The 12,867-nt window shown below is 38.4% G+C and overlaps 1 protein-coding gene across 2 annotated transcripts in view; it reads left to right on the top strand.

The window, feature by feature from the left end:
- Positions 1–3,442: 3,442 nt before the first annotated feature.
- LOC126824914 (uncharacterized) overlaps positions 3,443–12,867 on the top strand; it is a 37,665-nt gene continuing 28,240 nt past the window's right edge. For both annotated transcript variants that reach the window (XM_050554352.2, XM_050554351.2), the window contains exons 1-6: positions 3,443–3,718; positions 6,918–6,992; positions 7,672–7,792; positions 9,386–9,512; positions 11,297–11,375; positions 12,242–12,325. Coding sequence is in view for 1 of the 2 variants with exons in the window: in XM_050554351.2 (XP_050410308.2) it covers positions 3,500–3,718; positions 6,918–6,992; positions 7,672–7,792; positions 9,386–9,512; positions 11,297–11,375; positions 12,242–12,325 (705 nt within the window). In the remaining variant the exon portion in view is untranslated. The remainder of the gene's footprint in view (positions 3,719–6,917; positions 6,993–7,671; positions 7,793–9,385; positions 9,513–11,296; positions 11,376–12,241; positions 12,326–12,867) is intronic.

Here is a 12,867-nt window from a genome sequence, read left to right on the forward strand (position 1 = left end):
CATAATCAACTCTCTGGGGGATCGGATGGCAGAGATTTAAATGGATTAGAACACACGACCTCGGTTATTCGTTTTATCCTAACGACTAGACAGCTGTCCTTGTCAGGCCTTCCATCCTGCACCACTAACAAGGGGAAACCAGACCGGAAAATCTCGACCAACATCGGGATCGAACCCGCGACCTCAAGGCTAGCAAGCCAGTGTCTTACTCACTTAACCACCGTGGCTCCGACAAACCCATAGTGATTTATTCAGAGACAGGGGTCAAAAACATAGGATTAACATCTACTCAATACAGAGTAGGTCATTTCGGGACTAACATATGTTTCAGTTTTATTTAAATAATTCGCTAGCGCGTAAGGGTCTTTAGCAGTGGGATGAAACAGGGAGACCCGTAGAAAACTCACAAGTACAGTTTGTCACGTACTAGTTTGGAACCGAAATCGAAACCACGTCACTCAACGATAGACCTCCTGATTCAAAGCGCACGCGTCAAACCATGCGACCACCGCAGAACTAAGAAAATAGGGGATATTTCCTAGAAAATGAGTCACATAAAACGAACATTTGTTTTAATTATAAACGCGTTGCCTTTGCTACTGGGCATTTTATGATCTTGAGTCTAATTTAGAAGATTTACAGTTTTATTGTTTATGATTTAATCTGTTTTATTGTTTCTTAAGGCGGGTTTAAGATATATAAAACGCGGAATTATAATAGCATATATTAGTCCTGTTCTGATGTATTCGACTTGAGACAGAATGAAAATAATGGCGTAAGAAATTTTATTATATTGTATATTTTCAAGAATTAACTTCTTATATATCAGTTTCTATTTCAGATTAATGTCGGTTGTTTTCGTTATAACTTTGATTTTAATAGAAATCAGGTTTCTGGAAGGCATCAACATCCAGGAGGGGGGGGGGCGAATGGTTATTTACTTTCGAGTTGACGTTAAACCCCATCTCTCTCTCTCTCTCTCTCTCTCTCTCTCTCTCCCTCTCTCTCTCTCTCTCTCTCAACATCCAAGTTCTCAACATAGATTTTTAATTTAAAATTCAGTTCATTTTTAAACATAAATTTATAATTTAAACTTTAATTGTTTTTAAACTTTATTTTTTTTAATTAAACTTTTAATTTAAACTTTTATTCATTTTTTTAACTTAAATTTATAATTTAAACTTTTTAACTTAAATTTATAATTTAAACTTTTTAACTTAAATTTATAATTTAAACATTTTAACTTAAATTTATAATTTAAACTTTTTAAACTTAAACGTACCGAAAACAACCGTTCATGACCGGGATCAGCCGTGCATGACGGTAGAGTCGAAACATTAAGGCCAACAGCAGTTTTTTTTTTAATTTTCAGTTACTACATTGTTGTTATTTCTCTGTGTATGGTTGCAGTGGCTGGTATATCAGTGACTAAACCCCAGAAAGCTATCGAATATGGTACTATTTCAGATTTTTTTTTTCTTTTATAAAAAAGTTTTTATTTTGCTTGTTAAAGATGCAGTATGTAAGATTAAGATAAGGAATTGACCGCTATAGCTATAATACATGTAGTTCAAAAATAGATACTGAAAATAGATTATTGAAAATAGATATTGAAAATTTCATTCAAATTACTTTATTCTGAGCCAAGTTATCAGTGTTTGTAGTTTCGATAAGATTTGTTCATTGATTGTTTATTATCGTAACCACGGTGCTGTTTATGCGAGACTTTTGAATTAAATCGTTAAATTGACGAAGCGTTCTAATCTACTTACAATCGGAGCCATCCGATGGCACCGAGAGTTGGTTATGGTCTTGTTATGTTCATAAATGTTTAATTAAAGATACATTATGTAAGATTTAGATAAAGAGCTAGACATTCTGGCTATAATAGTTCTAAAATAGATAAGGAATACTTTGAAAATTTCATTCAAATTACTCTATTGCGAGCGAAGATATTAGCCTTTGATAGGGTGACCCACCATAAATAAATATCTCCAAATATCTCGACAATTACGCCACAATATTTATATATATACCAAGCCTCAAATCAGTTTCACACAATTATAGTCACTAAATAAACGATCATTTTGTACTTAATAAGCTATGACCATTAATCATCTATAAATAATAGACTGAAAACTGGTTCCAAGTGTCGTCCATAACATCCAGACACTTTTGAGTAAAAGATAGGAAACGTGCCCTTGTTTTGAAATTAGTCTCGCTTAACCAGTCTATCGACCATTCTACGTCTGATTGACAGGTCGGGATAATCAAGACTACTTTTTTACGAAACATAACAGAAAGCTAGAACAAGAAATTGAATTTAGAAATAAGCACTTTAGACAACTCAACAATTGTTTTAAGAAACTTGTAAAAGTAAAATGAAACTACTGCTAGTATCATGTTCCTGTCTAACCCGAGTGTTTCAGAGATATTATTTGTACTAAACCAAAAGATGCCGCTCTTAACGGTACAGTTAATGATAAAGCAATTTAAAAAATAAAACAAACGTAATTTCTAAATCTGCTGTAATAACCTACAAGCTAAATTTTACTGCTATTCAAAATCGTCAACAATAGATTTTTACGGCTGTAATAGTTGATATATTTGTAGAGAATTGCACGTGCATGGCTATTTATCGACTCAAAGAGAGTGCGGGGTAGTCAGAAATCAGTTCGAGACACGCAACTGAAGCGTGCACATTTAGCCGTGTCGAGACAAACTTTCTGTAGAGTGCACGGGTCACCCTACCTTTGAAGGTTTGACAAGACTTGTGTAATAATTTCAACCACCGTACTGGTTGTTCGAAGCTAAGTTTGGCTCCTCCATTTTTAGCTTAAATCAAAATATGGCTGAACTGTTCTAATCTATTTAATATCGGAGAAATCCGATGCCATTAAGAGTTGATTATGGCCTGGATAAGTTAATTAATGTCTAAGTAATATTTAGATAACATTTCAGGCCTAAAGAAAGACCTGCAATAGACAGATTTAACTCTTGCATAATGTACGTTTAATATGATTAATACAATGACGTCATTATTAATATGACGTCATAATGTATGTTCAATAAATGAGATTATATTTAAGACCTAAAGAAAGACATGCAATGGAGAGATTCAGCTCGTGTACAATGCCTCTTAAATCGTAGCAATTGTTCAAGATGCATAGTTTCTGTAAAGATCAGGGCCCTGTTTCACGAAATTTTAACAAAAGATAAAATCCAAATTTTAGAAGATACTTCAATTTTGATTGGCTAAGCACTAATATAAATCTAATATTATCCAATGAAATTACTAAAATTTGGATTTTATCTTAGTTAAAATTTCGTGAAACAGGCCCCTGTATTTTACAAATATACTGTATGGTCTGAAAATAATGATTTCATTGGAGCATCGTTTCCGTCGCGTCGCTACAAATTGTATGTCCTTGACCTACGCATCCACTGGTAAATCATCAAGTCACCAGTTAAACTCTGAAAGCAGTTGTTTTCTAATATTATGGGAATTTTTTTAGATATGGTTCAGGTGGAAGAAATTACAACTGGAGAACGATCAAAAAGATCAGCCGATGGCGAGCTGCCTAAGACTATGTACTTTCATCTCAAGTCGGAGAAAACAGACGCTAAATTAAGATTGCGACGGGCCCCTAATATCGAATTAGAAGTGTTTGTATGTGACCACGGGAAAATAACTAAGAAGAATGTTCCCAATTTCAGTGTAAGTATTAATATGACATTATATTTTAATGAGAGATAGAGAGAGAGTGTGAGAGAGAGAGATTGGAATCCGATATGCTACTCACCGCTCATTGATGATTAAATCAAAAACTGGATAATCGAGACTATGTTTTTTATCGTACCGACTTTATAATGATGGCCGAGGCTAGGCCTAAAATTCAATCGCTCAATTCTCGGTTCAGAGTGGATCAATTTGACTGACATGTTCAGTAAATTTCATTTAAATCTTATAGTGATAACAGCCAGCTCTTGATCTAATCTTCCATAATGTATCTTTAATTACATCCCACTTCTACTCGTTGCCACTGGCAACCTTTGATAAAACTGTCCTGTTTAATTGCAATACATGCTTAAAAGTATCAGAAATGTACAGAAAGAGTACTGATCATTTCTGATACACGGATATTTTTATACCGTTTTAGATATCTATCAAGCAATAAGTAGCGGACGTTTAGTCCGACCCAGATCGCAATTGATAACGAGGCTCTAACCAATGTGCATGAAACAACTAGTCAAAATCATAGTAACAAAACAAAATGGGGGGAACTACATGGCAGTTCAAAAACATATACAATGACATTAAATTAACATAACAACATATTACAAAAATCAATTATTATACATACCAATTGGCATCTATTTCATAATTTGGTTTGATTTATATTAATATGCAAAATATATAAATTAGAATATTGAATAATTATTTTAATTAATTGTGAAGATAGAAGGCGCAGTTCCCTTGCTGGACACTTCACAGGCATTGAAAATAAGCAGGATGAAAAAAAAAACGCCTAGAAAGTCATAAACTTTATTACAAATAAATTTCAACGGAAGAACCATCCGCCGATGCATACTTTCACCAGGAATGACCCACGTTTCGCATTTCCTATACACTACATTTAATAATATCGCAGTCCTCTACGCCATAGACATTGTTTTGACGATGTGGTCTAAACAAACACGTGATTGTTTTACGCTCAGAGTATCATAGCAAGACGCACGTGTGAATACTACTCAGGTCGTCTCTCCACTGCGAAATCATTCTACCATGAAATGTAACGTGAGGCTCAGAAAGGGATAAATAATGAAAGAACTTTTCGGTTGAAACGACTCGATAATAAATACTATTTTTCACATTTTGCTTCACAATACTCGATAGAAATGTGATGTAAGTAACTTATTAGCACCTTTCCTCGGTGTATCGGTGAATATCAGGACAGTTTTGGTCGGGAGCCGCCTCGGCTGGGCCCCTCGACCAAAACTGTCCTGATATTCACCGATACACCTAGGAAAGTGTGCTAATAACTACTACTTAAATGTCTTATAATCGATTTAGCGTGTATTAAAGGAACTAAATCACTAATATCTGGGATCTAGACATTGACACAAATGGGTCGAAACGCATATAATATTGTAATATGAATGTATATAAATTGATTTACATTCAATCGTTTCCGTTTTACCCTAATTTCAAACCAGTTATGTTCGGCGAAATCCGCCAGAAGTCTCAATCGAATGGCAATCTCTAGCGTCTGGTTATTCCAGTCTACACCAATAGTATTTATTGCCCATGCTCTCCAGATAAGAATATGGCGTCACCATTTGCCATTACTTGTGGATTATGTCTAGTCTCTTTCTTCGAGTCCCGTGTTGCAAATTGCGCTGAAACACGTTATGGTACACGATTCGTGTACCAATGGTAAAATGTTTAGTTTGTCTTAAATATTGGACATCAGAAGCCCATCTTTCTTCCGGTAACCACGCCAGTTGACTCAATGACAGACCTTATGATACAACAATTCGGCCATCCACCCCCGACCCTCATTTTGATGAGACTTTCTGGAACAAGGGCTGGTTTCATTTTGTCGAAATGTTTTCGAAATGTGCATAAGCCTCTATCAATTCAAGTATGAACGACATGATATATGGAATTCTTATTTCTTGAATAATTTTGTTAGGACGTCAGAATTTCAACTTCGCATGCTTATTCCTTGTACTTTTGCGCATGGATTAACGCGCTTCCATTTTTGACATGCCGTCACAATTCCAAGATGGCGGCGATGATTTCATGGCCGTACTTGGGTTTTTTTTGGATATTAGTAAATTATATTTACAGCGATGATACTAAACAAGGGAAATATTTAATGCTCTGACTATGTATCATGAATCATAAATTAGAAAAGTGGTGCATTTATCAATAGTTAAATTTTCATTTATCAATAGTTTAATTTTCAAATTCTCAATGTTTATGCATTTCAAAATAGAAAAGTGGTATGTATCTCAACGTTTAGGCATTTACACGTAGTAGGTGTATCTTATTGTTTACGTATTTAAAATTAGAAAACTAGGGTATTAATATTTGTTATAGAAAAGGGTGTGTATATTGATGTTATAGAAGGGGTGTGTATATTGATGTTATAGAAGGGGTGTATATATTGATTGTATAGAAGGGGCGTGTTTATTGATGGTATAGAAGGGTGTGTATATATTGATGTTATAGAAGGGGTGTATATATTGGTGATATAGAAGGGGTGTATATATTGATAGTATAGAAGGGTGTGTGTATATATTGATGGTATAGAGGGGTGTGTGTATATATTGATGGTATAGAGGGGTGTGTGTGTATATAATGATGTTATAGAAGGGTGTGTATATATTGATGTTATAGAAGGTTGTGTATATATTGATGGTATAGAAGGGTTGTATATATTGATGGTAAAGAAGGTTGTGTATGTATTGATGGTATAGAAGGTTGTGTATATATTGATGGTATAGAAGGGTTGTATATATTGATGGTAAAGAAGGGCGTGTATATATTGATGGTATAGAAGGGGTGTATATATATTGATGGTATAGACGGGTGTGTATATATTGATGGTATAGAAGGGGTGTGTATATATTGATGTTATAGAAGGGGTGTGTATATATTGATGTTATAGAAGGGGTGTATATATTGATGATATAGAAGGGGTGTATATATTGATGATATAGAAGGGCGTGTATATATTGATGATATAGAAGGGGTGTATATATATTGATGGTATAGAAGGGTGTGTATATATTGATGGTATAGAAGGGTTGTGCATACACTGATATATATATATTGATGATATATATTGATGATTGTTGTAATAGAAGTAATGTATTAAATTATGTTGATAATTACCTTTTTTTAATAGAAAAGTGCTATCTATATTAATGAAGCAACAGGAACGCCTATGATGGTATCAGAAATTGGAGGCTATATAGAGTTGGTGAGTACGCCTGTGTCTATCTTACAGTAGAGAGAGAGAAATGGGGTTTAACGTCCACTCGACACAGACTCGGTTATTTCGGGACTAACGCATGGTTCAATTTTATTTAATTCTGTGTGCGTAGGAGTCTTTTTAGCAGTGGGAGGAAACCGGAGGACCCGTCGTAAACCCACGAGGATGGACAGGTGACCTTACTCTTTGTCACGTTCAACCGGTGTAGGTCCGTCTTCATTAGCCAAGTCGAAGCAGAACAACAGGACGTTAAACCCCATTTCATTTCGTTTCATTTCACCTCTTGAGGACCCGTTCCTGGCCAAACAGAATGTGATGCTGTGTATTTTATACTCCAATAGTTACTTTAAGATACTTGGGGAGCGCTTCAACTGGCGTGGTTTCGATTTCCCGGTTGAACGTGACAAGGAGTAGGGTCACGTCCAGCCTCGTGGGTTTTCTCCGGGTCTTTCGGTTTTCTCCTACTGCTAAAACCCCTCCAAGCGAATTAATGAAATAAAATTGAACCATATGTTAGTCCCGAAATGATCTAGTTTTTGTCGAGTGGACGTTAAACCCTATTTTCTCTCTGTATGAACAGTTTTATATGGATATTGCTCAATAGTTTTGATCCCCATTACGAAATTCATCCCCTCCATGTTGGATTTTGTACATACTGTAATTTCAGGTTGGAAATACAGTTGTTAACGGTAACTCTGTTAACTTGAAAGGGGTAGGAAAGGGTAAACATCGCCTCACAAGTGAAGATAACATCCACTATGGAGACGACCAGGTCCCACTGACCGCAGGTATGCAGACTCATTGAAAGAGAGAGAGAGAGAGAGAGATGGAGAGAGATGGGGTTTAACATTCACTCGACACAAACTAGGTCATTTCGGGACTAACATATGGTTCAATTTTATTTCGATAATTCGCTTGCGCGTAGGGGTCTTTAGCAGTGGGAGGAAACCTGAGGACCCGGAGAAAACCCACGAGGTTGGACAGGCGACCCTAATCCTTGTCACGTACAACCAGGGATTCGAAACCACGCCAGTTGACTCAATGACAGGCCTTATGATACAGCACGCACGTGCTAATCATTCGGCCATCCAACCCCACCAGACTCATTGAAGTTTACTATTCGTATCAATCCCAATAGTCTAAACGGTACATGCTTAAAATGTAACTTTTCCGGTGTGGTTTCCCCTTGTCAGTGATGCAGGACGGAGCGACTGACAAGGACAGCTGTCTAGTCATTCGGATGAGACGAAAAACCGAGGTCCCGTGTACACATTGGCGTGCACGTAAAAGATCCCTTGACAGATGGAATTCGATATAAAAGTAGGCCGTAGTGCCGCTGTCCGGGCATAATTTCCCTCATAGCACACTGTATGGCGTATGCCCGTCTTCATTAGCCCAGTTCGGAGCAAAACAGTAGGACGTTAAACCCCATTTCAATTCATTTCACTTATATGTAACACATATAATAGGGGGTCGGGTGGCTGAATGGTTAGCGTATGCGAGCTGTATCATAAAGTCTGTCATTGAGTCATCTAGCGGGGTTTCGATTCCTCGGTTGTACATGACAAGGAGTATGGTCGCCTGTCCGACCTCGTGGGCTTTCTCCGGGTCCTCCGGTTTCCCACCACTGCTAAAGAGCCCTACGCGCAAGCGAATTAATGAAATAAAATTAAAACCATATGTTGGTCCCGAAATGACCTAGTTTGTGTCGAGTGGGCGTTAACCCCCCTCGAATATAGCCAGAGGTGGACCACCTCCTTTAAGTATCGCTAGAATATAGACATTGGTGGGCCATCTCCTTTAATTATGGCTAGAATATAGCTAGAGGTGGACCATCTCTTTTAAGTAAGGACAGAATAATATAGGCATGGTTGGTCCATCTCCTTTAAGTATGGATAGAATATAGCCAGAGGTGGGACATCTCCTTTAATTATTTACATATCAAAAATTTTGTACAGTTGCGCTATTTTATTTTCGTTCATTAGCAAGAGCTAAATCTGCCTATCGCAGGTCTTTCTTTAGGCCTGACATGTTGTCTAAATTATTTATTAGAAATTTTAATTAATTAACTTATCCAGACCATAATCAACTCTCGATGGCATCACTAGCCTGCGATATTAACTGGGTTATGATCCAATTTGCTGCTTGACTTCCATTCACAATTTAATCATGAAATGGATGATCGAGACTATGTTTGTTATCATACAGAATTTAATAATGATTATCGAGGCTAGGACGAAATTTCAATCGCTTAATTCTCGGTTCATAGTGGATCAATTTGCCTGAAATTTTCAGCAAATTGCCTTTACATTATCTAGTTTTTAACTATTATAGTGAGAACTGACAGCTCTTTATCTAATCTCCCATAATATATCTTTAAGAATTAGAAGAGAAACTCAACAGATACCTCAAGAAAAAGAAACGGAGAAACAAGAATCGTGTCAAGAGACAGGCCACAATTAATACAGTAGAGATGCTTGTTGTCACTGATTATTCTGTCAAAGAAAAGTAAGTAAATTATTACAATCCTGCCTAACCCCGTGGGTTTCCTCCGGGTTCTTAGAGTTTCTTCCCAACGCACAAAAGTAAATAAATTATAACAATCCTGCCTAACTTCGTGGGTTTCCTCCGGGTTCTTAGAGTTTCTTCCCAACTCACAAAAGTAAGTACATGAAAATTATAACAGACCAAAACTTTGACTAGGTTTAAGACTACAATAGGGCAGAGGGGCGGTGCTGTCTAATCTCGTTGGTTTTCTCCGTGTCCTCCGGTTTCCTCCAAAGTGCATTATAACGGATGAAATTTTGCCCGGACAGCACTACGACCTACTCTAATATCGAATTCCATCTGCCAAAGGATCTTTTACGTGGACACCAATGTGCACACGGGACCCGAGGTTTTCGTCCCATCTGAACAACTATACGTTTCCCTTGTCATGCCCCCTGTCCTGCACCACTGACAAAGGGGAGCTACGCCGGAAATCCCTGATGAACTTTCTTGGCCAACGCAGGGATCGAACACGGAACCAACAGGTTAGCGAGCCAGCCTCTTATTCACTGGGCCACCACACCTCTCTATTTAGAATGATATAGACTGGCCTTTACCATCATTTAAATTTCTATTTAGTATACTGAAGCTGGGTAATTTCACCTGGGCAGTACTCATCTTCTATTGTTAACGGGGGGGGGGGGGGGGAGATTGGTTGACGCGTGCGCCTTGAATCAGAAGGTCTGTCGTTGAGTCAAGTGGCGTGGTTTCGATTCCACGATTATACGTGACAAGGAGTAGGGTCGCCTTTCCAACGTCGTGGGTTTTCTTCGGGTCCCCCGGTTTCACCCCTCTGCTGCCCCCCCCCCCTACACGCAAGTGAATTATTGAAATAAAATTAAACCATATGTCAGTCCCGAAATGGCCTGGTTTGTGTCGAGTGGACGTTAAACCCACTGTGTACAACGGATCAAAACTCTTGCCCATCAAAACCTGTCAGATAGCACCGTGACATACCACGCGGCAAACCTCGGCAGATTCCGTTACTCTACATCTAGCCTCGGCTGTATGGCAGTAAGTGTGAGAGAGAGAGAAATGGGGTTTAACGTCCACTCGACACAAACTAGGTCATTTCGGGACTAACATATGGTTTAATTTTATTTACATAATTCGCTTGCGCGTAGGGGTCTTTAGCAGTGGGAGGAAACCGGAGGACCCGGAGAAAACCCACGAGGTTGGACAGGCGACCCAACTCCTTGCCACGTACAACCGGGGATTCGAAACCACACCAGTCGACTCAATGACAGACTTTATGATACAGCGCGCGCGCTAACCATTCAGCCATCCAACCCCCCTGGCGGTAAGTGATATGTACATGTACCTACGCCTATACCATTTCGATGCGGCAGCGGTTTACTTATTAGGAAACTTGCCGCTTTTAAAAAGAAATTATCAAAATTGCGTCGTTCGAAGCGTGTTTAGAATTTTCAGTGCAAAGTTGTCCTGGTTTGAACAACATCGGATAAACTTGAAAGAAAAACAGCTTCAGACTTTGAAAATATTTGTATGATAAAACATTTTTTTCAAAGGCGTAGTCATGGGCAACGCCGTTGGTAATCCGGGTTCTTGAAAATAGTGCTGAGGTTTGCCGAGTCAGGTAACACCCCGTGACATACGAACTAGTCTGACGTCATTTAGAGCAAGTTGTCCAGTCTCTCTATAGACCAAGATAGAGTAAAGAACCAGACTTTGATATAAATCCGAATTGTGTCTTGCAGTCAAATCACTTATATTTTAAATTGTAGGTTTTTGGCTAGACATGGCAATGATGACACTCTGGCAAACTCTGAATTGAAGATATACTATGCTTTAATACTTCTATCGGTAAGTGTTGACCCTTTATGTCAGACTAATAGAGAGAGAGAGAGAGAGAGAGGGAGAGAGGGAGGGAGGGAGAGAGAGAGAGAGAGAGAGAGAGAGAGAGAGAGAGAGAGAGAGGTCCTTAGCAGTAGGAGATATCCAAAGGACGAGAAGAAAACCCACGAGGTTAGAAAGACTACCCAATACGCGGGAATGGAAACCATGCCACCTAGTTTCCCCATATCAGTGATGCACGATGTAAGATGGAGGGCATGGCAAGAAACAGTGTCTAGTCGTTGGGATGGGAAGAAAAACCGAGCGAGGCCTCGCGTACACTTTGCCGAACACGTAAAAGAACGTGACAGTCGGGACACAACAATGAGTAGGTAGAAGACATAGTGGACATAGCAACGTCTATCCGTCTTCATTCTCCGGGCAAACTTTCCCTCATAGCACACAGCATGGCGTACGCCCTTCATCATTCTCCCAATCGTAGCAGAAAAATACAACGATAAAACCCATTTCATTTCTCGTTTCACGAAAAGTTTCTAGTAATGACATAACACAAATTATTGATATTTATAGATCGCCTTGTCAGTGATGCAGCACGGAGGGTCTGATGAGAACAGCTGTCTAGTCGTTCGGATGGGACGAAAAACCGAGGTCTCGTGTATACATTGGTGTGCACGTAAAGGATCCTTTGGCAGTTTGAATTCGATATAAGAGTAGGACACAGTGCCGCTGTCCGGGCAACATTTCCCTCATAGCACGCTGTATGGGCAAAATTTCCCTCAGAGCACACTGTATGGCGTATGCCTGTCTTCATTAACCCAGTTGGAGCAGAACAGTAGACGTTAAACCCCATTTCATTTCATTTTTGATATTTACAGATGGCTGCGCGTTTCGACACAGTCACCGCCTTTGAACCAAGTTTGGTTTATAGACTAGAGGGCGCTGGAATCGTTATTACCAATGTAAGTATTTTAAATTACCTGGCTAAAATTCAAATTCAATATTTTTCATAATATTCGAATTAGAATTCAATAAGGTTCTCTTCTCGTGAAAATATGTGAGCCTATTATCCAATATTTTATGACACATTGAACATTTTAAATCAATACCCGCGTAGTGCACTCTATGGTTTCGAGCCACATTGTAATGAACAGAGAAAAACACATCGTACCAGGCAATGCGGAAGTAATTAGTAATGACTGATTCACAACGGCCAAAAATATACTAATTTAAAGGACAATTATTGGTGTCAGTCATTATCACATATGTGATAGAATTGATTAAATACATACGTTCCAAATATAATTTTAATACAGAAATCATTGCGACGAAAGATGCGTTGTGAAGCTTTCAAGAAAGGGAAGTGACGAACGCAAAAGGAACACAAGAGTTATCCTTCTATATAACTGACTGAAGTGACGAGTGATAACAGATTCACGGGCGAATTTCTGCTCACTAATAAATTCCTTCGAAGACCAAAAATCTTTATGTGAGGCTTTGAGAG

The sequence above is a fragment of the Patella vulgata genome, chromosome 6, assembly GCF_932274485.2.
Source record: "Patella vulgata chromosome 6, xgPatVulg1.2, whole genome shotgun sequence".
Classification (NCBI taxonomy): Eukaryota; Metazoa; Mollusca; class Gastropoda; family Patellidae; genus Patella; species Patella vulgata.